This window comes from Thunnus albacares, chromosome 4 (genome assembly GCF_914725855.1).
Source record: "Thunnus albacares chromosome 4, fThuAlb1.1, whole genome shotgun sequence".
Lineage (NCBI taxonomy): Eukaryota > Metazoa > Chordata > Actinopteri > Scombriformes > Scombridae > Thunnus > Thunnus albacares.
This window is the reverse complement of record NC_058109.1, coordinates 16,232,044-16,257,115: the sequence shown is the minus strand read 5'-3', so window position 1 is coordinate 16,257,115 and position 25,072 is coordinate 16,232,044. Positions and strand designations below refer to the sequence as shown.

Sequence of the window (25,072 nt, the reverse complement as noted above, 5' to 3'; positions counted from 1 at the left end):
TGGCGGTAAACAGATGTCTCTGAGTGGACACAGGCTCCAACCCTCCTGCTGTCTTTGTCCTTGTAAGGAGACTCCGGGTGTGTTCGTTTGACTGAGTCACGCCAAAGGTACAGGAAGACCACTGCTGTGGCAGAGAGGCCAGATAGAATAGTTTTGCTATGCTGTAGTCTCATCTCTGTTTGGATTAGACATTTTAGAGTCTGTTTATTTGGATGCCTAACAGTCTGTGCTTTTCCATTTGACTTTTATGGATTGCTATCTGTGCCAAATATTGTGGAAGCAGTTTCTGCCTTGGTCTGTCAATGATTCCGTTACCTTTGACAGATGACATAAACAGTGTTGAGTTACTTTCAAAATGTAATATATTACATATCACTAGTTACTTTTATTTGAAAGCAATAAGTTACTTTACAATATTACTGTCTGTGTATAGTAACATGTAACTATTACACTATTTTTGCGTTACTTTCACCAAAATAACCACAGAAGTATGATTAGGGATTATGAAATGGAAGCATGTAATGTTGTTTAATAGCGGGTAATCAATCATGGAAAGGTTTATTGCAGTTCATTATAAATCCATCGGTGGGCGATGTGTTATAGCCTAATGACAGCACAGGCATAAAGCAGCAAGTGCAAGAGCCCATCTTTTCCTTTTGGTCGGCTTTTCCTGTTATGTGTGAAAGCGACACTAAGGCAGTAGCCTAAGTCTAGACTAAATACTATGTTATTTAGGCCTTTCAGGTCGATTGAAACACTCCAATAAAATATCCAAAGTGATAGAACTTGGTCATTATAAAAACAGCTGTAGGCCACTCACAGCTTAATGTAACAGGTGCAGTGCAGCCTCACAGTGCAATACAATAAATAACAATTGCTGTGATTTTGTGGAATCACAAAAGCTTTTGCCTACATTGTCGACATAGAAAGCTTTAGAACAGAAGCCTATATAGAACAATTAAATAGCCTAGACCTTTTTATGGCCTTGGACACAGGGGGGATGGGCAGGCAGACAAAAGATCAAAGTCTGATAAATTGTGAGATAGGGATAAATGAAACACAATATACCTAGACCGTTCTATAATGTAGCCTATAATGACATGACAAGGCACAAAATCTCCTTTTCTATGCCATTTTTATTAAGGTTCGTAGAAGAACAAGGCATGGACATGTGATTTCAAGAATGAAAACAAAAGAGCGCTTGGAGGATTAGGCCTCTATGGCCAGATTGGGCTGATTTTGCAAACCAATATTTTACGAGCAAGGCCTATATCCTGCCCTGAAATAGCAATAAGTAGAAAAGCATAGGACCAACACAAACAACGAATGACTCATCATTACAAAATATGGCTCATTTCAAAGTCTGCAGGCATCTCAGCCATCGAATTTCAGCAACAAAAAATTCTTCAGGGGATATTATATTTTTTTCTGGTGGCAGAACGGTGCAGGATGCGTATGAATTCTTAAAAAAAGAAAAAAAACCCACTTAATTTTAGGTGGTAACACATTACTTGACATAGTAACGATAATAATATTACCGAAATCCTATTAGTAATGCGTTATATTCATTACTGCTAAAAGTAATGTAGTACTGTAATGCATTACCCCCTACACTGGACATGAATAGCCTTGACATGTCGTTGACAGAGAGAGGCTCTCTCTTCCAATCAGTAGGTCGATTGAATCGTTCCGTCCGGTTATCACCCACAGTATTAGAGACAAGGATGTTGTGGCCACAACACAAGTGATGTCTGCAGAGGATGTGATGCAGTTGTGAACTCCAATGACCTGAGCCAGAGTCCTGCGGCAGACAGGCGGAGTGTTGTGGACACAGTAAAGCAGCACTGCCAGCATTTCTAGAACAAGGCTTCAATCAGACTGTGAGCTGGCACACCCTGCCAAGGAACACTTCTCTCTAATTAGACAGTGTACATTCACTGGGTGCTGAATGGGAACAAGGCTGAGTTTTGTTGGGAAAGTGAATCTCCAGTGACGCATGTTGTGACTTCTTGGTGTGTTTTTGTTTCTCCATGGTAAAGGCTATGGGGAAGCTAGTGTCCCAGAATTCAGTAATGGTCATCAGATGACAACTTTCTCACTTCCAGTAGCTAAACATATATGGTCAGGCATGTGGTACTTAAACTAGTACACATAAATCTTCCCTCTCCCACTGGCTCACCCAGTCTCTCTCGTTCTCTCTCACACACACACAAATACACACACACACACACACACAGAAAAGAAAACCCCTTCTGGTTTTTATCCTCCACTGTCCTCACGTGGCTCACAGTGGCTCAGTGTCACATGGGTGTCTGGCACTGTGTGGATACTTCATATTGTTCAATGAGCTCACTGCCCATTCTGAATCTCAAACCCTCTTTGAGGAAGCATCAGTGACTCAGCACGCCTGCGATCTCGTATCCCAGGGAACAAGATGAGTCTGTATTAGGAGCTGAACTGACGGACGCTGGCTGAGCGCTCTGTGCCATGTGTGTGACACATACTGTAAGGCAATTAAATAGGCTAATTTTATTTTTACATAGTTTCCATGGCGCAGATGATTGATAGATATGAGCTGTCAGCACAGAGAAATAGAACTGTGTTGCTAATAATAGCTTGCAGGCATGATGGGGTCTGGCAGTTTATTTTTAGCCATGTTAGAAGCAAGGCTCTGGTCTGTTTGTCGGTCAATCTGTTTGGTCCCCACTTAAACCCCGACTTACAGACTGTACATACATTCATGGCATAGTATAAACCCCACTGACTTTTCGTCCAGCACCACCAGCAGTTTGACATTTGTGGTTTTGAATGGCATGTCTCAATAACTATCGGATAGATTGACATGAAATGTGGTACAGACAATTATATCTGTATGAACAGGATAAACTGTAATAACTTTGGTGATCCCTTATTTTTTCATCTACCATATTGGGTCAAAGTTGTATTTTGTCCAATACTTTGACTTATGACCAAATATCTGCAAAACTAATGACATTCACATCATCCTTGGCTGTACTTTTTGTTGGTGCTAATTAAATACCAAATAAAGCATTCTAACACAATAAACTAAGATAGTGAACACAGTAATGTACCTGCTAAACGTCGACATGCTAGCACTGTAATCGTGAGCTTGCCTAGCTGTAGACATTTAGTCTAGTGTCATCTTATATTGCATACAAATGATCCAAACCAATAATGATCTGCTTGTTTTACAGTCACTTATTTGCCCAGCTGGCGACTGTGATATGATGAATAATTCAGCTTACTGTATCTTCAGTAAATATTGGAATTTCATTTAATGGTTTTGCTGCTAATGTATGTGTTGGTAGTTTTAGTACATGTTAAGCTCCACTTCTCTCTGTCAATAGCAGGAATAAAGATTTTAATTTGCTTTGAACTGTCACCAGTAAGATCTTGTAAACTGATTCTCTACTGCTGGGACTTCATGAGGAATGAGGCAGATAGCATAATGGAATTCAGGCTGCAGCAGAGATACCCCACCCTTTTGGGTGTGCTCAAATGTCCCTGCAGTCACGCAGAGATTCACAAACTATTCATGAGCAATGTTTTTTGAAGGAGGGTGGAACTTCAATCTCTTTATAGTTTTTATTGAGACGGTGGTGGGTTTTTAAAGGTGACCATACAAAGGAGGAATGAGAAAAAAGATTAGAAATAGGGGGAAGTGGGTGTGAACCCTCACCGTCAAGGGCATTTTGTAATCAGAGATGGGAGTATTATCCCCACAAAAGTACCATTACCCTGTCTAGTGGCCCCCAGGGGACCAGGCCCTGCAGTAACTGACCCACCTCTGTATTTTGTGTTGCAGATGGGAGGAGGAGCTGTCCAGACGAGAGCAGCTGGAGTCCACGGTGGGATCCTTGCAGCAGGTTGGGAAACATAAACATAATCAAATATATTCCACTCACATACTCGTGCACTGGCCATTTGGAAATCTTGCCAAGAGTCACTTACAACATGCAGACTAGGAACACAAATTAGATCTGAGGAAAGAGCATGTGTACGCATACGTTTCCAAAACGGCTACTACAGTACATACATAAACATGTATATATAGCTCAGTTCTTCATGGCGTTTTATTCAATGTGGACTCAGCAGATCTGGTTGAGAGGCAGTTACAGCCAAGAGGAAGTGTGTCAGATTAGAAAAACCTTATTACAAACCCATCAGGAGGAGTCTGTTGGCCTAGATATAGATATAGATATAAACATCAAATATTACCAGCAGTCAACCATTAGCTTTCTGTGTGGAACAAGAAAAGGAAATAGATGTAGAAGCAAAATCAATTTAAAGTGTCACACCTTAAGGCAGGCATGAAGGACCTGATATCACAACACATACAGCATCCCAGCTGGTGCTAGAAGTGCCTCTGGTCGGCATCCTTCCCTATCTCTGCTTTTGCGCAAATCGATCGGTGACAGAATGCATGTTTGTCTTGGATTCTGGGTCAGCAAAACCCCAGATAGAGAGGTGGAGTGCCATCCCAGGGGGGCTTTAACCATTTTGAGCACACGGGCAGATGTCGCTGAGTGTGGGAGAGCCGGAAATCTGTTCGGAAGATAGTAAAAACAGTCCAAACTTATTGTTAATGGCCCAGAGCCAGAGGGCTGTTAACTGTGTGCTGACTTAATACAGAAACGAAAACTGGCTCTCTTCTAGTGAAAGATTGAAGTCAAGAGTTAGTCATCCTTTTAGCTTTTGTAAAATTTACTAAAGGATAAGGATAGCCATTAATTTAGTGGGAAACTATGGGAATCTACTGTGCACACTAATAATTAGGTTATTGTTTATGAGACCCATGATGAGGCTGGAATATGAGTGTTTTGAAATTGACGTAAGTATAAGTGGAGGTTAAAGGAGTATGACTGTAGTATATATGGGTGTGTTTCTGATTGAGTGTAGAACAGGTTGGTTCTTAAAAGACCAAATGTAAAGTTAAAGGGGCACTTTAGCTATTTTGTATTGCATTCCTTTAAATCTGGGGGACTTAAGACAAATCATTACAAAGTATGGTGATGATCAATCCAGTAGATGACATCATCAGATTTATTTTGTCAGACAGACTCTCATGGTCCCTTAACACCTCCCACCTGGTGAAGAGGGCTCAACGGAGGTTTTTCTTCCAAAGAAAACTCAAACAGGCCAAACATCCCTCTCAGCTTCTTATAACTTTTACAGAACTATACACCATAGAGAGTCTCCTCTGCTACTGTGTCATGCTGTGGTATGCTAGCTGTACTGCCGAGAACCAGAAGGATTTGGTCCTAGTGGTAAAAACGGCACAGAAGATTGTGGGACCTGTGCTTTCAAAGTTGGACACAGTGTATGCTAGCCGTCTATACAAGAAGGCTAGCAGCATCAGTAAGGGCCCAACTCACGCAGGTCACAGTCAGTCTGTTTGTCCCCTTGCCATCGGGGAAGAGATGCAGAGCCATCAAAGCCTGAACAAACAGACTGAAGAACAGCTTTTTCCCCAGAGCTGTAGCCTCCATCAGCCCCCACCCTCCCATAGCCGTTGAGCGCTTAGGACTGTAAATATAACCACCCACGCCCCACCCTCCAACTGCTGCTATTGCTAATGCTAATGCACTCCAACACTTTATTACGTACATCTGACTGCTGTGCAATACCTTTTTTATTATTAGATTTATATTGCTGCTGGTCACAGACAGTTACATAAGTTCATTGTATGCCTACAATGACAGTAAAGAGTCTTATCTTATCTTACATGCCAAAGCGTCTCTAGAGCCACAAATGACATTTTGCTAGATTGACAGTTCTCACAGAAGTGGTACTTGTGACTAGTAAATTGACTTTGAGATGTGAAAGCCGTGCCGTCCCTCTTTAAGCTGTAAAGTAGGCCTATAGGTTCACAATTTTTCAAGTCTGTCTTAAAACAACAGTCACGTATGATCACTGAAACAGGTTTTGCTTGTTGTAAACATTCTTCTGTTAATACCAGCCATTAAAAGATCCCTGCCTAATGCACTTGCAATGTAAGTGCTGGGGGACAAAATCCACAGTCCTCATTCGGTGCAAAAAATTAATTCAGTCTTTTTAGTGTAAAATTCCTTCTTTTTGTTACTATCCTTTCATTGCAGCTGAACAGGGAAACACTATCCAGGAAACACAAAGAGGTAATTTTGTGCTAAAAAGCCTTACATTTTCAAAGATATTCACTTGATTTGACTTATTTGGACGACTGAAAGCTTCATATTAGCTTCAAATGGACTTTTGAATACATTTTTGCACAAAAGGAGGACTGTGGATTTTGTCCTCCATCACTTACATTGAAAGTGTAGAAGGAAGAGATCATCTAATGGTCAGTATTTACAGGAGGAATGATTATAGCAAGCAAGATATATGGGCACCTGACTATTATTTTAAGAGTGAAAGTTGAAAGTTTTAAACCTTACTGTAAGTTTAATATCTTGGGCCCAATTCACCAAAAATGTGTGTCCAGTTGACACATATGAAAAGGTTCCTTGTGGCTACAGGTACAATTATGAAACACCTTTTGTATTGCTGTGGTTCACATTTGCATCATCTCAGTAATTTAAATATGAAACAGGAAACTATGATCTCTGTCTACTGATCATAAAAAGCTAAACAGTAACCAATATGAAAATGCATGAAACAGTGTATAAACTTAATTTGCTTAAAGGTTCTTATCTTAATGTCACCAGGGTCACTCCATTATGCATGTTGCATGTTGTAAATGTTTATTATAATGATTTTTTGTGGTTAAGCAGCACACACTCCACAAATTTAATGGTATCCTTGTTTACCTGTTGTGTGTCTCTGTGATATCCATGCAGAGGGTCCAGGAGTCATCAGAGATCCAGGATGATCTAAACGAAAAGGTGGACAGACTGAAGGCTGAACTCGTGGTCTTCAAGAGTCTGATGAGTGATGTAAGTACCCGTTCCCCACTAGGGTGATGTCATCATCACTCTGACAAAGCTTTCACACAGTATAAAAAGTGCTGTGTTGACGCCCGTAGTTAAAGCAATCAGGGTAAGAGTAGCAACAGTAGTGTTTAATGAATGTACTTTTGTTTTCCTGCACATTCCTAAGCATTTTTCTTATATTGGTCTAAAGAATAGCACTAAACACACCCTTCCTTCCATATTTATTTGGGTTCAGGAAAAATACAATGCTAGAAAGCTTCTAAGATAAGCATTCATTGAAAATAGCTTGAATAGCAGCTGTAGATCAAGAGCACTTCCTGTTCCTGTACAGCCCTGTATATTGTTCCCTGGCAGGTCTGCTGTAGTGTGATATACAGTTGTAATATACTGCAGTGGGCCCAGTCGCAGCTTGTGCTTGCTCAGGGATAAATATAGTCAGATGGTGTTTTTGTTTTTTGAAAGCTTAGTTGTTTATCCTGCTCATCTTCACTTTTGGCATTTGTACATTGTAGATTTTTCATGTTATTTTCTGTGCTTTACTTCATCCCTCATGTGTGAATCCAGAGTCAGGTAAGTGCTTAGATTATTTCAATGTCTAGGAGTGGTTAGACATCCCGTATGTTATGGCCCTCTATGGTCCAAAAAATTATGGTCCTATAGTTAAAGGATATGACTAGCGATTTTCTATATTTTACTTATTGTCAACAATTCTTATGTGGAGAGCCAAATCAACAATGCATTGATCGTACTCACAAGTATCGCTTGTGTATCCAAAGCCTGATTTACTGTATTCGTCTGTGTCATAGACCTCTGTTGTCATTCAAAAACTATTTAAAAACATGTCAATGAGTCACACCCTTGCACTGGATGACATGTTCCTTCGCCACAAAAAGTTTGATAGTTTGTTTAGAGTTTGCTCCAAAGACTAATAACAGCGATCACGTTTTCAGTCTCCAGAGAGCAGTTTCGTGCAGACGCCATCACCCATGGGCAGGAACGTGGTTCCTTTTACAGAGCTTCTCTAGCTTGTTGTGCTACATATCACATCCTCTTGACTTTATACTACATTGTACATTGTAAAGAACTTTTGTAAAAAGTCAGCCTGATCTTTTAAAGCGATCTACAGTATATGACACATGTGAGCAACCAAATCTTATCCAAACCGAACATCATCACATCATCATTTTTGTTATATTACGTTTAATTTTATTTAATTTAACCTTTATTCAACCAGGAAAACCTCACTGAGATAAAAACTATTCAGAAGTGTCCTGGCCAAAAAAGGTAGCAGTGACTAACAACATAAAACAGACAAAACATCTGACAAGATCAGAATTTTTTTTTTTTAAAAGTGATTATAAAGTCATAAATGAAATTGCAGATTTGAATCATGTAACAAATTGGATCATAGACACATCCTGGTAGCCTAATGAACTAACCAGTAGCTGTAATATGATCAAAAAATCAGTTGCAGTCAGTTAACTTACATTTTTGCCTTCCACAGTGAATGACGTTCATATACAGAATGTGTACACAGGGTTATAAGCTGTTTAAATTGCGAGTGTCATTCTGAAATAACTATCCATCCCCATGTAGCAAATGTCTGACCTGGACACCAAGATTCAGGAGAAAGCCAGGCGGGTGGACATGGACATCTGCAGACGGATTGACATCACGGCCAAACTGTGCGATGTGGCTCAACAACGCAACTCTGAGGACATGTCAAAGATGTTCAGCGTCAGTCCGGCCAGATCGCTGCCAGACAGGTCACTATCAGAGAAGGTGGGTATGCATCCGCTGTTTCACAGTTGCTCAGAGGAGCTGCCAGTAACTGCAGCAGAAATATGAATTCTTTTGTGAAGGAAACAGTCAGCGCTCTTCAACTGAAATCAGAGCTTCCAGTTGATGACTGTTATTAGTCACTTTGTTGCTTTTTTTTTCACCTGCAGATCTTGCACCAAGTGACCTTTCTAAAAAGGTGCAGGCATGCAGGCTCGCATCCTTGCAAATACACACACAAATAAACATACACATGCAGAATACTTAATGATTCATATGCGCAGGTACACATAAACAAGTGAAATGCTGATGTGGTAACTCTTCACTGTGCAAAAGGTTATCACATTGCACCAACATTGTTGGCTAAAGCCCAAGTATAAATCCACTGAGAGTCAAGCCGGTGGCTTCTCTTATGTTGCATGTCATTATACGTATGTCTCTAATTTAAATGGGATTTCTTATATTATATAAATTATAAAGAAGATTCAGCTCCAAAAGTGTTTCACCTGTAGATGTCTGTGTCATTCAGGTCTTGTTTTCACCTGTAGACTAATTTACGAAGCAGGCAATGTGTTTCAAAACAGATAATAGGAATAGTTTATTTTGCAAACTGCCTTAAACATGGACACATGCACAGAGTTTGTTTTTCTGTAATGTTCTTATCCTGAATCTGTCATCCATTTGTTTATTTAGCTGTTTTAATCTGATTTTAAAAAGCTTAGCCAGGGAAAAGTACTGCAAATAAGCACCAGCTAGAAACCAAAGAAAATGCTCCAAGCAAAAATCCAAGGATTAGATCAATAGTACAAAATCTTAAGTTTCATTTCGCCGCAGGGTTCATCAGGTTCACTTTGGATCCTCAAGCAACATACTGTAAAAGTTAATGTTTCTTTGTGTGATTTCCAGGGTGCGGTGGCGTGCTGCAGGAGAAAAGAGCGTAAAGTGGTGTCTGATGAGGACAGTTCAGATATGGATGCGGAGCCCAGCCCTTTAGAGGAGGATGTTCCTGGGTCGCTCAACATCACAGATGAAATGAAACGCATGCTCAATCAGCTGTAAGCGACACCTCTCTCTCTCTCTCACACACACACACACAAATGCACTAACAATGTTCATGTACATTAGAAGTGCTCCTCGCTCTGAGCGAACTTTGGTATGCTCTGCAGTTAACTCCCCACAGGTACAGTATGTGACAGTGTTGTGATGTTGAGTTGTTCTGTATGTTCCTTCATCGCCCTCTAGTGTTTGTGTCAAGTGTTGCATCTAACATACAGTCTGCTCATTCAGCTAAACTCAGCAGATATTAATACTGTGGGCATGTGTTTGCTTTGTTAACGTCGCTGTAGTTATTGTTTTGAATGCTCTCTACTTCTCGTCACTCTCAAAAGAGATTTTTCAGTTTGTGGCTGTACATAATTCTTAACTGGTCTGCAGTATTTTTTCATATCCTCTTTCCCTTCCATCTTTTTTCTTCCTCTTTATAAGCGCATCTTCCTCTTTGCATGCAAACCTTTGCTGGTGGCTGTTATACTTGTCTTTCCCCTCCTCTCTTTCTCTTTTTTCTTCCCGTTCTCTGTCCTTGTCCTACATAGACATTCAGATAACTCCTTTGTTGCTAGGCGCGAGACATTCGAAATCGATGACGACTGTGACAGTCTGACGTGGGAGGAAAACGAGGAGACTCTGTTGCTATGGGAGGACTTCACAAACTACAACGTACCGTGCGCCATCACTGCAACGACCTGCACAACCACCTGCCCCACCGACGGTAACGGCGAAGTCGCTGATCCAGTGAGTCTCGTGTGCATTTATGCTCTTCATCCAATGGTTTTCCAACTCATGCAAGTCAGAGTGTAGATCATTGCTATGCGTGCTGTGTAAGACATTTACTCATGCATGATGAATGAGGCCTCTGTCTGCTCTCTAAGGACTCCCAGGATGGAAGTCTTGGCAGCCTCATTGATGAAACAGAGTCACTATTTAAGACCAGAGAGCAGGAGTACCAGGAGACCATCGGACAGATTGAGGTAGACAAAGAGGGGAAGTAATTTACAAGCATATAGCAAGATTAAAGCTTTAAAAAACATGAATAAGAAAGGCATTGAAACCAGGAAATGTTACAACTTTATCCCTCTTTCAGATGGAATTGGCCACGGCAAAGAGCGACATGAACCGACATCTGCACGAGTACATGGAGATGTGCAGCATGAAGCGAGGCCTGGATGTGCAGATGGAGACCTGTCGACGGATGATTAAAGGTGGCAGGAACTCTCCCTCTTTCAGCTCTGTGGCCAGCAGCGACTCAGGGAACACAGACGAGATCCAGGATGAGATTTCGGACAAGGACGCAGAGGCTGAAGGCCCCGTTAGTTGATGGCTACATAGCCGGGCTTTGTCCCAACTCTTCCTGACCGCCCCTTGTTGTCAAAGGGGATAAATGTGTATAGATCTCCACCCTGCTAGTGAGGTGGTCCAACCTAAATGTGGGCCTGTTTGACCTATTCAAGTTCTGATGGTCGTGCTCATTGGTGCAGGCTCAGAACTGGTGCTTTTATACTATTTCTGTTCTTTAAATAGCGGTGGGGGCTGTCTTTGCTTCACAAAGAGAGAGGGGTGCATAAAGAATCTGAGCTGTGCTCTCTTCCTCATTGCTGCCTCGCTGGATCCTTGCTCAGAGCTTCACATCATTTTGGGCGAGAGAAAAAAAATATTCTCAAATGTTTTACTGGCCAACAAGTATTTTCTACAAATTCTTACCCTACTAAGATCCTTTTTTTCTAAAGGAATTGAAAATAGTACATATTGTGCTCCTTACAAAAACAAAATCCATCTTTACATATACTTTTTAATATTTAATTTAGACTGAAAAAATGTCTGCGCCCCACAATTGGAATAAAATTTTCTTTTTGACATGATTCATGGAGGTCCAGGTCCAGGTGCAGGAGGGGTATTTGTAATCCAAATTAAACTGTTGGGGGTTTGAGTGTCTTCTGCCAAGGAGACAAAAACAAGAGACAAATGGTGTTGGAGTTCTGATGGTTTCTGAGGGAACGCTGCAGGGTTTGCCAAAGTTGACAGAGGAAAGGAGCACAGCCTTTTGATGCATCAGTGCACTACTGAAGTTCTATGCAATTTAGCTGGCCTTATTTTCGGACTGGCTTTCACCCTTCCTCGTTTCTTTTAAAACCAATACAATTAGCCTTTTAAGCAAAGCAGGTGTTTTCTATGTATCATTTTAAGAACTTCTTTTCGTGCATTTGAGTGTGAAATAGTATGGAACATTTGTTTTTTCATGTACATCAAAGTTAAAAACTGGAACAGCGCCCCCCCCAATGATCTCCAACATTTACTCTGCCTTATGCCAGTAGCTACTGAAACAGGCGGGTGCATTGTTCTGATTCTGACGTACTTTATATGTACTTGTGCAGTTTATTTTGAGCACACCAGGACACATTATTTTAAATGAATAAAATCCGTTAGTTGTTATTAGATAAATCAAGAATATTATCAAAGCCAAACAATGCCCTTAAACCTCTAAAGCAAAACCAAAGGACACATTTTGAAAAGCTTCCCTTTCATATTATCTTCCTACATGATCATCATCATATTCACTTTATTTGGGGAAATTATATTCTTTTTTTATGTGGTTTCATTATAAGTTTTCATCTGTATTTCCTGCTGTGCCACAGGGGACTCTGTTCCAGGAAGGTTGCACATCCTGCTTTGTCTCTTCTGAATCGGGGCTCCAATTGTCAGACTGTACATAGAGGGCTGTAGTCATGTGATCGTATACCCCAGAGGCCTTTTTGTTCATATTAGTCTTTTTTGCAACAGATTTAGAAGTGTCACAATTCGCTGGATTAGCGTAGAAACTGATCGATGCATGGGGACAGAAGTGATCTTTTTATCACCTCTTTGTATTATAATGTATGTATGGTTTGCTGGATCAAAGATAAGTGCTACTTCTATCTTGAAGTTTTTAAGAAGCAGAATGTTAAAATACAAGCCTTTTTGTTATTTCAGCATGTTTGTGTGAGGAAAAGGAGCTGTGGGTCTTTTTTTTTTAATTATAATATTATATTTTGAATGAAATAGCTGCAATGCAGACTGTGCGCTATGTTTTTAATCAAAACACTTGTCTTGTCCTAATCATCAATTAACTGTATTTGTGGCAGAAAATGTATTTTTCACTGTTTTTTAATCATTATATGTTAACCAAAAAGTGTGATATTGTCGCCATATTCAGCTATTATTAATTTAGCAGGTATATTGAAATTTGTTCTAAATGTTTTGGTCACTTATTGACCATATCAGATCACCCATAATAAAAACTAATTGACTATAATCAAACAAGAGTGAGGAGCAGCTTCACTCACAGAGAATATATCCTTTTACCTTTATATGTTGATGTAAAACCAGCCTGACAAGTAACAAAGAGCCATTCTTTTATCAGTACTGTACTTTGTAGCGGCGACATCAAACACATTTATTGATTGTATGGCTGTTACATTGAGGAACAGCAGGCCTAACGACACAGTTCGCCGTCTTTCATGCTTCCTCTGTGAGATTGTAGCCCACACCACCGTGACCATCACACTAACCAGCCAACCAAAGCAAATGTGTACAGAAACAAAGATGTAAATCAAGCTATGACTCCTACTAACTCTGGAAAGTCTCAGTGTTTGTACATGCCTACCACAGATGTGTTAGTTTGCAGGTATTAGCTGATTTCGAAAACAAAAAAAATCAGTAATAATTCTTGCAAACTACAAGATGTTTCGTGTTATCGCCACTCTCCCATCACTTGAAGCAGGTAAAGTCTCAATTACATCTATTCAAAAAACCGTAGCAACCCCTTGTTGAATGTAGCTTGACTGGAGGTATCCTCTGAAGACCTTATAAGTAAAAGCTGAGCAAAAAAAAAAGAAAAAAAAAAGTAGCCGTTAAAATCCAGGGATATATGGTGTGCTGTTAATTACTGGAGACCTTGGTATGTTTTGCTTTACTGAACTGGTTCTTACCTGACCAACTTACAGTATGTGACCTATGTATGTAAATTAGGTCGTGGTGGATGTGAATGTTTCATACTAAAAAAAAAAGGGTTTTATACGAGTGGTTTTTATCAGTGTAGCACTGGGATTATATGGTTGTGTTAACTGTTGTGTCAACGTACAGTTTTACATGTCCATCAGCACACCTGTTTGCTGTCAACATCACTATCGCCTTCGCTTTTTCATTTCCTCAACGTGACTGGGAGATGAAAGGTGCAGCAATACTTGTGGCCATATTTGGGTAGAGTCTATTGAACTGTATTGGATACTGGTCTTTTGAGTTTCATTTACATCACAGGTACAGTCCTGGTGATCCATTTTATTTTCTGCTTTAATTGCTTTCTCTCTTAGATGTGTGGGATTTTTTTTTCTTCTTTTGTTTAAACTATTGACACGATGTATTCATGTTGGTCTGGGGCAGATTGTTTCAAAATAATGAATGTACTCAATTGATACTGGGGTAAGATGAAATAAAATGGTGGATTGGATAAAAATTGAGGCCAATTTGCTCTTTTTTTATGTGTTTAGTGTATTTTTGTTTTTCTTTTGTTGTTTGGTTAATATAATCTAGTGTCCATGCTGCAGTCAAAGTAAATCATACTTAATCGTTTTATTAGTGGAATCTTCTACTGTACACAACGTAGCTTTGAGCAGATTAGAGTAGTTTTGTATTGTGGTTGTGTAGTGTCCATGGATGTATGAGTGCGATTGTTGGAAAGTGTGATTTTTAAATAAAATCTATACCACAGAGTCTTTTGTGGTGAAAAAGGAAAAGTCACCACTTATTTCCAGTTTAGTTTAGATAAATGACTCTACTCATAATTGATAGTTGTTGGTATTAATTCAAATTGATGTAGTTTTGTCCAGAGTGCACAATAAATTAGTAACAAACCATTATTTTCCTACACATAATTTGAATTTAAACATATGGTGGATAGCAACTGTTCACACACATAAATCAGACCCTTTTATTTTCATCATAAGACCTTGGTTGCATAAATGTTTTTAATACTTAAAGGCACATGTTACTTAATTTAGGGCAGGAACTTCTTTTTAGTTTAACACCAATGTGGACTTAAGTCTAGTTTTTAATAAGTCTGCAACTGCTAGAAGACCTCCGATCACTTTTTATGTGAATCCACAGATTTTCCACAAGGCTGAATTGTATCTAACCTTTTAAGCACTCCAATTAATAAGTTATAAAATAAGTAGGGAAACACAATAAATGTACTAATAAATTAATTTCATAATGTATGTCAAGAATTTTAAATGGTATGACACTGATTTATCATACAATTTAATGAAAACAGACAAACAAATACAATAATAGTCATGCTAAAATGCATTAAAAGATTCTGCACCCAAACAAAGGTATAGAGCATGTCTCAAATAATAGCCTTTACTTAATTTACCTAAAAATGTACTCAAAACCATCAAGGACGCCAACGCAGACACTGACAGAGGAAGTGGAATTAAAACTACTGAATATCAGCTAACTAGCTTGCTGATTTCGTAGTACTGAGTTGATATAACAGATGAGAATACTCCTCATGTCCAAATTTCTTCCTATTCCTCTTCTTTTTATCTGTACCATGCTGTCGTTCATCTTCATCCGTCTACCTCAAGGAACACTATTCTTTTGGCCACGCCCTCCTCACCGTATTTCTCCTGCAGCTGCCGGTGGGCCGCGGGATCAGCTGAGAGCAAAAGACCGTCATCACAGCGATTCCAAAAAGGTCCTGAACTAGAGGAAGGATTCAAAAGCAGATCCAGCGCCGCAGAGGAATCTCCACTGGTCCTCAATAGGGCTTTAGTCACACAAACTAAGTCCTAGAAGAAAAAGTGTTGGGAGAGGTTAGACATTTGAAACAGACAGACTGGGGTAGTAGAGACAAGGAGAGAGACAGAGAAGTAAACATCAATGATAATTAAATTATTTGGATTATTACGTCAATCTGAACGTCTGTGTGAATGTCTGATTTACATCTCATTGAAGAGTAACAGAGTATAAGCGTGAATAAAGATAAAGTCTAAATCACACTGCAGTAACAAAGATGCATCATCTGCTGCAATGTAACGCTCACCTGCTTTGTCTGGCTTATCAGCTCTCTGATTCGCTGCTTGTCCTCCTCCAACTGGACCTGAGTCAGTGAAAGTGCAGCTTCGTTGTTTACTGTTGGCTGTGGCTTGGCTGCTGTGCTGTGACTAAGAACTGACTGAGAGTCTTCTTCCTGAGATTCATTGTCAAATATGAAGAGGTGGGCCTTGGAGGTGGCCTGGACAGCCTCGGCAGCTGCAGGCTTGGCAGCTGCAGGCTCAGAGGCTGCAGGTTCAGAGGCTGCAGGTTCAGAGGCTGCAGGTTCAGAGGCTGCAGGTTCAGAGGCTGCAGGTTCAGAGGCTGCAGGCTCAGCGGCTGCAGGCTCAGCGGCTGCAGGCTCAGCAGCTGCAGGCTCAGCAGCTGCATGCTGAGGACAACTTGTCTCTGGTAGGCGGTTGCTGCTGGAGGCCTGGGCCTCTTGCACAGTCTCCTGAAGGCTGGGTCCAGGCTCAGGGTTGGACTGTGTGGAAGCAGCATCCACAACTGTGTCTGAAGAGGGCAGGAGGGGATCTGTCGATTTGGGTTGTAGCGCTGCTGTTTCAGCTGGGTTCTGGAGATGTGGAGCTTCATCCTCAGGCTAAGAGACAGAAATATAACAAATATGATTATAAGTGAACAATGGAATAGATCATTCAAAGCTTCTCTGATCAATAGTTTATATTGGTCCTGCTCTCTGGAACAAACTTCCTCATAACCTGAGATCTGTCAAAACACAAAATGGCATAAAATTTCTCAAGCTGATGACTAGTTACTGTATGTGTGTCTGTGGTTTATGTCTGTGGGGTGGATCATGAGTGTTCTTTGCTGTCTTTGAGTGAGTGTTTGCACTTTAATGAGAAACCCATCGGGCCTCATTCACAAACAGTGTGTACACACAAATCTGTGCTTAAACCATGTGTACAAATGTTTTAAGCACAAATCCGGGATTCATCAATATGTTCTTACCTCTGCGAACAAACTTAGACCTGCCTTAGAGCTGCCTTAGACCATGTGTACGCACAAATCATAAACATCCCAGGGTCTTAAAAAAATGATATAGTCAATATTTATTCAATATGAACAGTATATTAGGAGGATTAGACCACAATTATTTAAAAAATTATTGGGCCTAAATATACAACATTTAAAAGTGTGAACTTGCTAATACACTTTATTTACTAATTATAACATTAATAGCTAAGATGTTGTAATCCATAAATCATTGTCATAAATGTGATGAAATTAATATATTAAAATTGTCCTGTTCCCACTTTTAGATGATAATAGCTTGTATATCAGAATTTCCATATTGGAGTGTGACAGTGATTAATTTCCCCATCAGATCTGGCCGTGATATATGCAGCTGTTTAACAAGCAGCCTGTTCAGTGTCCTGACAGTCCAGTAGTGACACAGGGAGGTTCACTCTGCTTTCACTACATCACAGCCTGTTGTGGACAGAGACGAACATGATGCACACATGGTGCAGCAGTAGAGATTCATTTAGATCAATTCCACAGATCTACATATTTACCAGCTTTTTATTTGTTACAGATGTACTCCCTTGTCGTGGTGCGACAGGTATGCAGGTTGTATAAAGGATTCACAATCTGGCTCCAAACAGTTGTGCCAATGACATGTTTACCAACCAGATCTGCCTTTTTCTATTGTTTGTATTTCACCGGCAGTAAAGTTTTTCTACATTTTTACCATCACAGTCCTCTTTGCAATGAGTGACAGCTCTCTCAACTGCTGCACCACTCCAACACAGCTTTCCTCATATAGAGAAATGGGGGCGTGGTAGTGTATTAATTACTGATAGCGGGCACACACCTGTCAATTTAGAATGATTCTGATTCACTAACATACACACAGAGGTAAGAACAAAATTGACTGGTGTGCACGTGTCATGAATCTGACAGTAATTTTGCGTGCAAACTTATTTTGTGCACCAAGTAAGAACATTTCTACACACATATTAGTAAATGAGGGCCATTGAGTTTACTTGTGATAAAATGTTAGCATTATAAATGTCCTATTACTAAATCAGTGTTATGTTTTACCTCACTTTCATCTTCAAACTCCTTTGTAGCCAATTCAAGGATCCCCAACTTCCTCCTTAGTTTTTTCTTCTCTCCTGTCTGTGGCACTGAGTGAGATTCTTCATCTTCAAAAAGCAAAAGAAATATAAGAAAAGAGGAAAGGAGAAGAATTGACTTTTTGTCATTTTACGTAAGTCTTTGTAGAATAAAAACTTGTTACAGATATAAAGATACTGTCAGTGTTTTGTGCCCGACACTGATAGAAGTACAACAAACCTGCTTGCACTGTTTCAGAGACAGTAGCCTGTACACTCTCCTCCTGTTGACTCTCTGCCGCTGTTGCCCCACTCTTTCCTCTGGTTCTCTTAGGAGGCGGCTCGTCTGCTGTTATGTCTTTTTGAGAAGCAGGCTTAACTGCTGATTTAGTTTTCTTTGATGGCTGAGGAGATGACAATGGTTGCTCAGAGGAAGTTGATGCTGATCTGAGTTTTTTGCTGTAAGGTGTCTCCTCAAGCTCAAGCTGCCTGCGTGTTGACCGGCGCTGCGGTCGAACCAGCTGGGGGGAGGCCTTCTCTTTTGGCTTTTTTGGAGAGGAAGTGCTGGGCAGGGGCTCAGGTTGAGCTGGTTGGGAGTCCTCTGGCACATTTTCTTTTTGGGGGGAAATGGTTGTTTGTGATGCATCTGTTTTTGGTTCTGTGCTCTCAGCTGGAATGGATTCTATCTGTGGGTCCACGTGAGGCTCCTCAGGTTGGGGACAGCTGGATGTTTGAGCTTCTGTGGAGTTTTCTGGTTGCGTGCTTTCAGCATCTATCTGTGGAAACACCAAACCTGTTCTCTTAATTATTTAATCACATACAATCACTGTTTTGGTATCATGAGCCATATATACAATTCAAATACCAGCGGTATTTGTTGTAACCGGTGAGCTCTTTCTACTACCTGTGTTAGATCTGTTGTCTCTGAATGTGTCTGTGGAGGAGCAGCGTCTTCTGTGTCTTGATCTTCCTCTTCCTATAACCAGACAGATGAGAGGCTTCAGGCTTAACATCTATAAAAGATGTCCCTTGTTCTATCCTGGAGCAATTTTAAAGCTTAATTTGGACTTTAATTATGGAATAATAGAAATTATGTGAATATGAGCAGATGCATATTCACATAGTTTTATGATTATCGTAACAAAAATATTAAGACGTGAGGTCGACTACTACAACTACTTTGTTAGAGAGTTATATACTTTACTTTGTTAATTACTCTATATGACAGTTGCACCACAGTGGACATGCATAAACATCATGTCACAGATTTATTTTGAATTATTACTATTTTAATGGTGATCACAGTGTGATATTCTCATCATCTAAATATTATAATTATCTTGATTTGTTTTTTAATCATACAGGAAGAATTTGATATCTTGATGCCCTGATCTAAATCACAACATGGAGGCAACATAGATGACCTGCAGTATGTGTCACGGCCGACTCATAACACAAAGTTAAATTCTAATATCACTCATGTTCCCCTAATATTACTGGGTATTTTTTAATGATTGCTGGCTACCTTGCGTAGTTCAATATAGCAGCACCACCACTACCACCTAATGATAAAATCAACGCTCTCTGACATCACGGCCACAGACACTGAACACTATAAGCTTGTGTGGGAATGTGGGATTTATTGCAGGACTGTTATACTGAATTGGATTTGATTGTAAAGGTGTACTGTGCCTGATACTTGCACCTTCTCATGTAACTTTTGAAAGAAATGTGCAACATATAGAAAAAGATGACAAATTATCTGGCATAGAGATGCACTGATACCGATACTGTTATCAGTCCAATACTGACTCAAATAGCTGGACTGGTATTGGTGAAAATGGGCCAACCTGGTATCGGATACCATTATTTTAATAAATAACAATTCAGTAAATTTATATCTGTGTATTTATTTGTCACATTTTGTTTTACAAAGTTAGGAAAGCAATGTTTAAGGCAAGTCTAATGTTGCCTTACACATAAGAGAATGATTCCAGTCTCTTCCACACAGAGTATTAGCTGACAACCAAAGCCAAGGTATCGGAAACGGGACTGAAAAAGTCGGATTGTTGCATCCCTAATCTGGCAACACCTCCCAGGTAATTAATTACCTTGGTCTCTTCCTTTGTTGTTTCCACCTCCTCGATCTCTGACTGTTTCTTAGCCAGTCGTACTCTGTAACGATATTTCATTGACTGCCAACTGTGACTGGTCACACGCTGCTTTTCCATCTGTTGCCAAAGCCGGTTCCCACCAATCTCTGTCTTGTGTTTGCTGACATAACTCAAAATGGCGTCGTCTTCTTCAGGGGTGTAAGCCACCCTGCCTAATCACAATCAAATAATAACAGAGTATATATACAAGAGAATGGGAAGGAGTGTCCAAACTTTTGACTGGTACTGTACATCAGTAGATTTAAAACTATTAAACAGTGTTACACAAAGTCCTATATTTAGAATAAACTATTATAATAATATAAAACAAAAGCAGTGCACACAATGTTAACTGCATTTTAACAGCTTTTTTAAGAGTTCATTTTAGGAATAAATGTTAGGTCTTTGCATCATACCTCCTAGTCCAGGTGGTGAGACATCTTTTCTGTTGCTGAGTCTAGGAGATTGTTTCTGGACTACGTCAGGATTTAACCTGTAGTCCTCTAAATTCAGCTGTTCTTCCTTCTCAATACAGTCGTGGATGTACTTGGTGGACACGTACCTGAGGAGAAAATGGACGGGAGCCTCATTATACGCTGTGATTTTTTCTAAAAATGTATATTTTATATTTAATACAGTAAAAACCTTTGCAACATTAAATGATTTCAGTGATTAATTGGATGTACATGGCAATCATTTATCTTACTGTGCTTAAACTTATAAGTATTCAGTAAATAGAAAGGAGAGATAAAATTGCATAGAGTTATCCATGTTAATATACAGAATTTAATTTACATTAAAGGTATTCTGGTCCTACCAGTGAGCAGTACTTTCAGGAATAGAGTCTCTTTCCTCCGGGTCAATCAGTAAAATTGCTCCAGGCTGCTGCACATTGCACAACAAGCCTCCCCCAGCTGTGATGAGCGGCTGGAGCTTGCGCTTGACAGGACCCGGTCGTAGATAGAAAGACATGGGTTCACCCTCCACGGTCATGAAGAGAACCGAAAAGATATTGGGTTTGGCCACATCCTGCTGTTTGGACGGCATGGTCAGAAGGTCTCACCTGGTGAAGGGGTCACATTACAGACATAATCTACATGCCAAACATTAAAAGTGGTGCTTTATGAAGGTTTTTGTGGCCATTTAAGTACAATTCACTGGTAAAATACACAAAAATTACAACAATGGACACCTTCACTTTTATCATTACTATAATATAAAACTCAACATTTTATGAAAACAATCTCAAGCTGTATGTTTAGTTCTGGCAAGTGCTGCTGTTTTTTTTTCTGTAGCCTGTAGACTCAGTTGGAGCTTAAACAGTTCAATCAATTGACAGAAAAATCAATTTAGTCCTTTTTCAAGCAAAAATGACAAACATTTGATGGTTCCATCTTTTCAAATTTTGAGGATTTTCTTGTCTTACATTTTAGCAAACTGAGCTTGGGAACTGAACTGATACAGCAGCGTTTGCACCATAATGCATTTAAAGAATAAAATATATGAAATTGCACTTTTGCTAAAAAAAAAGAAAAAAAAAAAAGAAAAGGTGGCAATGATGCACAAGATTATAAAAGCAAACTGCATTCACCAAAGAAAAAACTGGAGACTTTATTTCAATATAGGGCTGCAACTAATGATTATTTTCACTGTTGATTAAACTGTCAGTTATTCTCTCGATTAATCAATTAGTTGCTTGGTCCACAAAAAATGTCAGAAAATGGTGAAAAATGTATATCACTGTTTCCCACAGCCCAAGGTGACATCTTCAAATGTCTTGTTTTGTCCATAACCCAAAGATTTTCAGTTTACCGTCATAGAAGACGAAAGAAACAGGAAAATATTCACATTTGAGAAGCTGGAATCAGAGAATTTGGAGATTTTTTTCTTTTAAAAAATACCTCAAAATGATTATCAAAATACTTGCTGATTAATTTAATAGATGGCAACTAATCGATTAATTGTAGCAGCTCTTTTAATTATGACTAACTAGAACATTTCTAAAAAAAAAAAAAAAAAAAAAGAAGAGGCGTTTTAGACTGTTGTTAGGTAAAACAAGCTACTTGGAAAGGTCATTGAAACTATTTGAGAGAGGTGATGATTCAATTTTATAATACTTTCGGAGGCTGTATATTTTGTTTTGCTGTTAACTTGTAGTGAGAGGTGTTTCTTACATGTTGTCCAACTCATTACAGCAATGAGTGTATGTTTGTTTCTGCATGTCGACTTAGGAACAATACAGTTATAGCTAACTAATGACACAATTATAGCTGCAACCTGTGACGGCGATTATTTGGGGCCTTATTAGAATAACACTGCAGCTAAGAAACAATGTCAATGTAAAACCACAGAGCTGCGATTGATCCATTTAATTTAGCAATAATGGATGTTAGCTCTCACAGAAACAGCTGGGAGCAGGTTTCTATTACTAACCGTTGCTAAATATTGTTAGCACGTTTAGCTTTGACGTAGCCCGTTTAATAACAGCTTTGTGAGGGTTGTTGTTGCCAAATTAGCATATTTTATGATAACGTAAAACACTGCTTGGATTAGACATTGAGTTTAAAACTTACCATTTAATTTGTTGATTTCCTTGGTGACTTTCCGCTTTCCCGCCCCGACAAAACCAAAATAAAGCCCCTCTTCCGGGTATGATTCTTCTTCGTGTACTTTGTTTCCGGCGGGTGTATGCAGTTATTGCTTCATTACTGCTCCCCTCTGTTTCTGTTCACTAATGATCCAACCTTTTTTTAGATAAACAAACACTACAAGATGAAAAAGTATTATTTCCTTTTTTCATTTTGATTTTTTTAATTAATGGATTTTTTTTGTGTAAAACCGTCTCTTCTTTAAAAAAAAAAAAAATCTGTAACAGGCCTTTTTATTTAAAATATGTGAGTTATGCAGCCTATATGGTTCATCAGTGACTCCCAAGTTCTGTTTGGCAACCTGTAGCCTACCATAACTGGCCCACTACATCTTAAATAGACACAATGAGAGACTTAAATGTCTTAAACTAAAGATTATGCACACCTTTGATGTGTGAAACATGGGCAGAAAACTTGAATTGGGTCCCTCCTTAGGCAATATAAATGATACACAGTGAGAGGACCACACACAGCCAGAGTGCTGCTGATCTTATGTTCACATAATAGAAGACAAAATAACAATCCTATTAGCACAAACAACCCAGCTGTGCTGTGAGCTTGGCTCAGCAGAGAACTATACCTCTGGAATTAGACACATCAACACTGACTGTCCCATGAGAGATATAATTTCTGATTAGTTGATTGTCCACCTTGAGGCGTCGGCTGCTTGTGAAGGACACGATGGATAACTGCTGCTGCTCTGATTCCTTCACAATTAAACCTGATATACACAATCAAAAGCTGAGATATCGTTTGTTTTCTCTAATTAATAAGTCCAGATATAGCATTGCGGGAATATGACTAATATTGTGTTTGTTAAGACGAAGCATGACACAGAAATGCTCTGCAAGACAAACTGGAAAGTCTGCACACACCATGACTTTTGCAGAAAAGATTACTTAATGCACGTACGTTTCAGGCCAAGCCCTTCCTCAGTGTGCTTGTTACATAGACTGATTAGTTAACAAGATACATCTGGCCTTACCATTCATAGGACCAAGGAAATTCACAGTTTCACAAGGACATAAACAATCAATACACAGTTTCCTTGCGAGTATTTACAAAGAACAAGGAGCAGAAATGCTGTGGCAAAAAACAAGATGCTACTATATTTTTTCCTGTGTTCACTGAGAATCAGTCAACCTTTGTAGCACAAGCTCAGTGACACACCGATTCTTTGCTATGTAATCAGGAACTTTGACAACATTCGTGACCATGGCATTCTGCATTTGCCTGTTTCTATCATTTTCAGTAAACACCACAGTTTTTTCTTTTATTTACAGGATACTTCTTTCAAAAGTCATGATACAATGTTATGATAGATGCAAAAGTGTATGTTCAAAAGACACTTGAACCTTACCTATGCAAAAACAATGATTTATAAGCATGGCATTAGCCAGAATACAGATTCTTAAAGAATTGGAAAGCAACTTTTTGTTTCCAAATATGGTGACATGAACTGATTTTGTTACGCACATGGAAAATTGATTTAATAACTTGAAATTTCAGACCAAATAGACCAATTCCTTGGATTGTTTGTGTAGGTCTGCACACTAAAGAGCTTGGAAATACAAAAAAAACAGCACTGATAAACAAATTTACAGTTTTTTATTGTACTTTCCAGTTTTTCTTTTGTCATGTGTCGATTCAGTCACAACATGAAGACAACAGACACATTTCATGACAGAGTCCAGCTTTAACTTGACTTATTCATTAATCTGTTAAGCCAGGAGGCCATGGGAAGGAATTGGGCTGGTCTGTTTACCGTATCACCTCCCTGACCTCGCCTCCCTCACAGTCCTGACAGCTACGTTATTGTTATTGGCCTCTATTGTTTCTCTCCCTCTTTGTGTCAACCAGCTGAAACAATACAACAGCCACTGATGTGCTGCAACTCCTCCAAATCAATGCATGTTGACGCACAATCTGTAATAATTAGATAGATGTGTTCTGTAGATATTCACTCCTCCGAGCTGATTGTGATCCATCTTTAACTTGAACCTCTGCCCTGAAATAATTAACAATAAAGGGCTGATCTGCTGTGTTGATATCAGTTGATGCTTGTTTTGGTTTTTTCCTCCGAATCAGCAACTGTAAAGAGGATTTACAGTCAAGATGTGACCACAGTGCAACACAGTGTGGTTTGGTTTGGCACTAGCAGAGGAAAACTCCCCTGCTGTGAGGCTCAGTAGTTGTTTCCAGCCTGCAGAGGGAGATATTACTTTATATATGTATAGATATAACTTTACTGAACACAAGAGGTTTCAATCAGTATCACTATTAGTGTAAGTTAAAGTTTGGTCTTTTTTTGGCAGAAAGGATTGATATACTGATTTAAATCAAAGTATATTATAATTTGA

At 39.4% G+C, this 25,072-nt stretch overlaps 2 protein-coding genes across 4 annotated transcripts in view; one reads left to right on the top strand and one right to left on the bottom strand.

The window, feature by feature from the left end:
• Positions 1–13,633, top strand: part of iffo2b (intermediate filament family orphan 2b) — a 28,521-nt gene extending 14,888 nt beyond the window's left edge. Inside the window, exons 2-8 of one of the 2 annotated variants that reach the window (XM_044348901.1) lie at positions 3,827–3,887; positions 6,837–6,932; positions 8,526–8,711; positions 9,615–9,763; positions 10,328–10,499; positions 10,637–10,735; positions 10,849–13,633. In XM_044348901.1, the coding sequence (XP_044204836.1) occupies positions 3,827–3,887; positions 6,837–6,932; positions 8,526–8,711; positions 9,615–9,763; positions 10,328–10,499; positions 10,637–10,735; positions 10,849–11,082 (997 nt within the window). In that variant the 3' untranslated portion in view covers positions 11,083–13,633. Of the gene's footprint in view, positions 1–3,826; positions 3,888–6,836; positions 6,933–8,525; positions 8,712–9,614; positions 9,764–10,300; positions 10,500–10,636; positions 10,736–10,848 lie in introns of both variants that reach the window. The other variant, XM_044348900.1, reaches the window with a different exon arrangement.
• Positions 13,634–14,130: 497 nt separating this feature from the next.
• LOC122980669 (telomeric repeat binding factor 2, interacting protein) lies at positions 14,131–22,735 on the bottom strand. Of its 2 annotated transcripts, none has more exons than XM_044348898.1 (9): positions 22,638–22,735; positions 20,882–21,127; positions 20,481–20,626; positions 20,023–20,237; positions 18,816–18,887; positions 18,153–18,687; positions 17,898–18,001; positions 15,844–16,434; positions 14,131–15,589 (listed from the first exon to the last, which is right to left on the bottom strand). In XM_044348898.1, the coding sequence occupies exons 2-9, from the start codon at positions 21,109–21,111 to the stop codon at positions 15,368–15,370; spliced, it is 2,115 nt and encodes a 704-aa protein (XP_044204833.1). In that variant the 5' UTR covers positions 21,112–21,127; positions 22,638–22,735; the 3' UTR covers positions 14,131–15,367. The 2 variants fall into 2 exon arrangements, with proteins under 2 accessions (XP_044204833.1, XP_044204834.1); XM_044348899.1 differs by having other exon boundaries at positions 17,898–17,995.
• Between the last annotated feature and the right edge of the window lie 2,337 nt (positions 22,736–25,072).

Bases quoted from the DNA above. Each gene is read 5' to 3' on its own strand.
- LOC122980669 (XM_044348898.1), bottom strand. From the start codon at position 21,111: ATGCCGTCCAAACAGCAGGATGTGGCCAAACCCAATATCTTTTCGGTT. The intron at 20,627-20,881 runs GTAGGACCAGAA...TTTTCTCCTCAG, and splicing joins CCTGAAAGTACTGCTCACTG to GTACGTGTCCACCAAGTACA. The intron at 16,435-17,897 runs GTAAAACATAAC...TCTGTCTCTTAG, and splicing joins AGTTTGAAGATGAAAGTGAG to CCTGAGGATGAAGCTCCACA.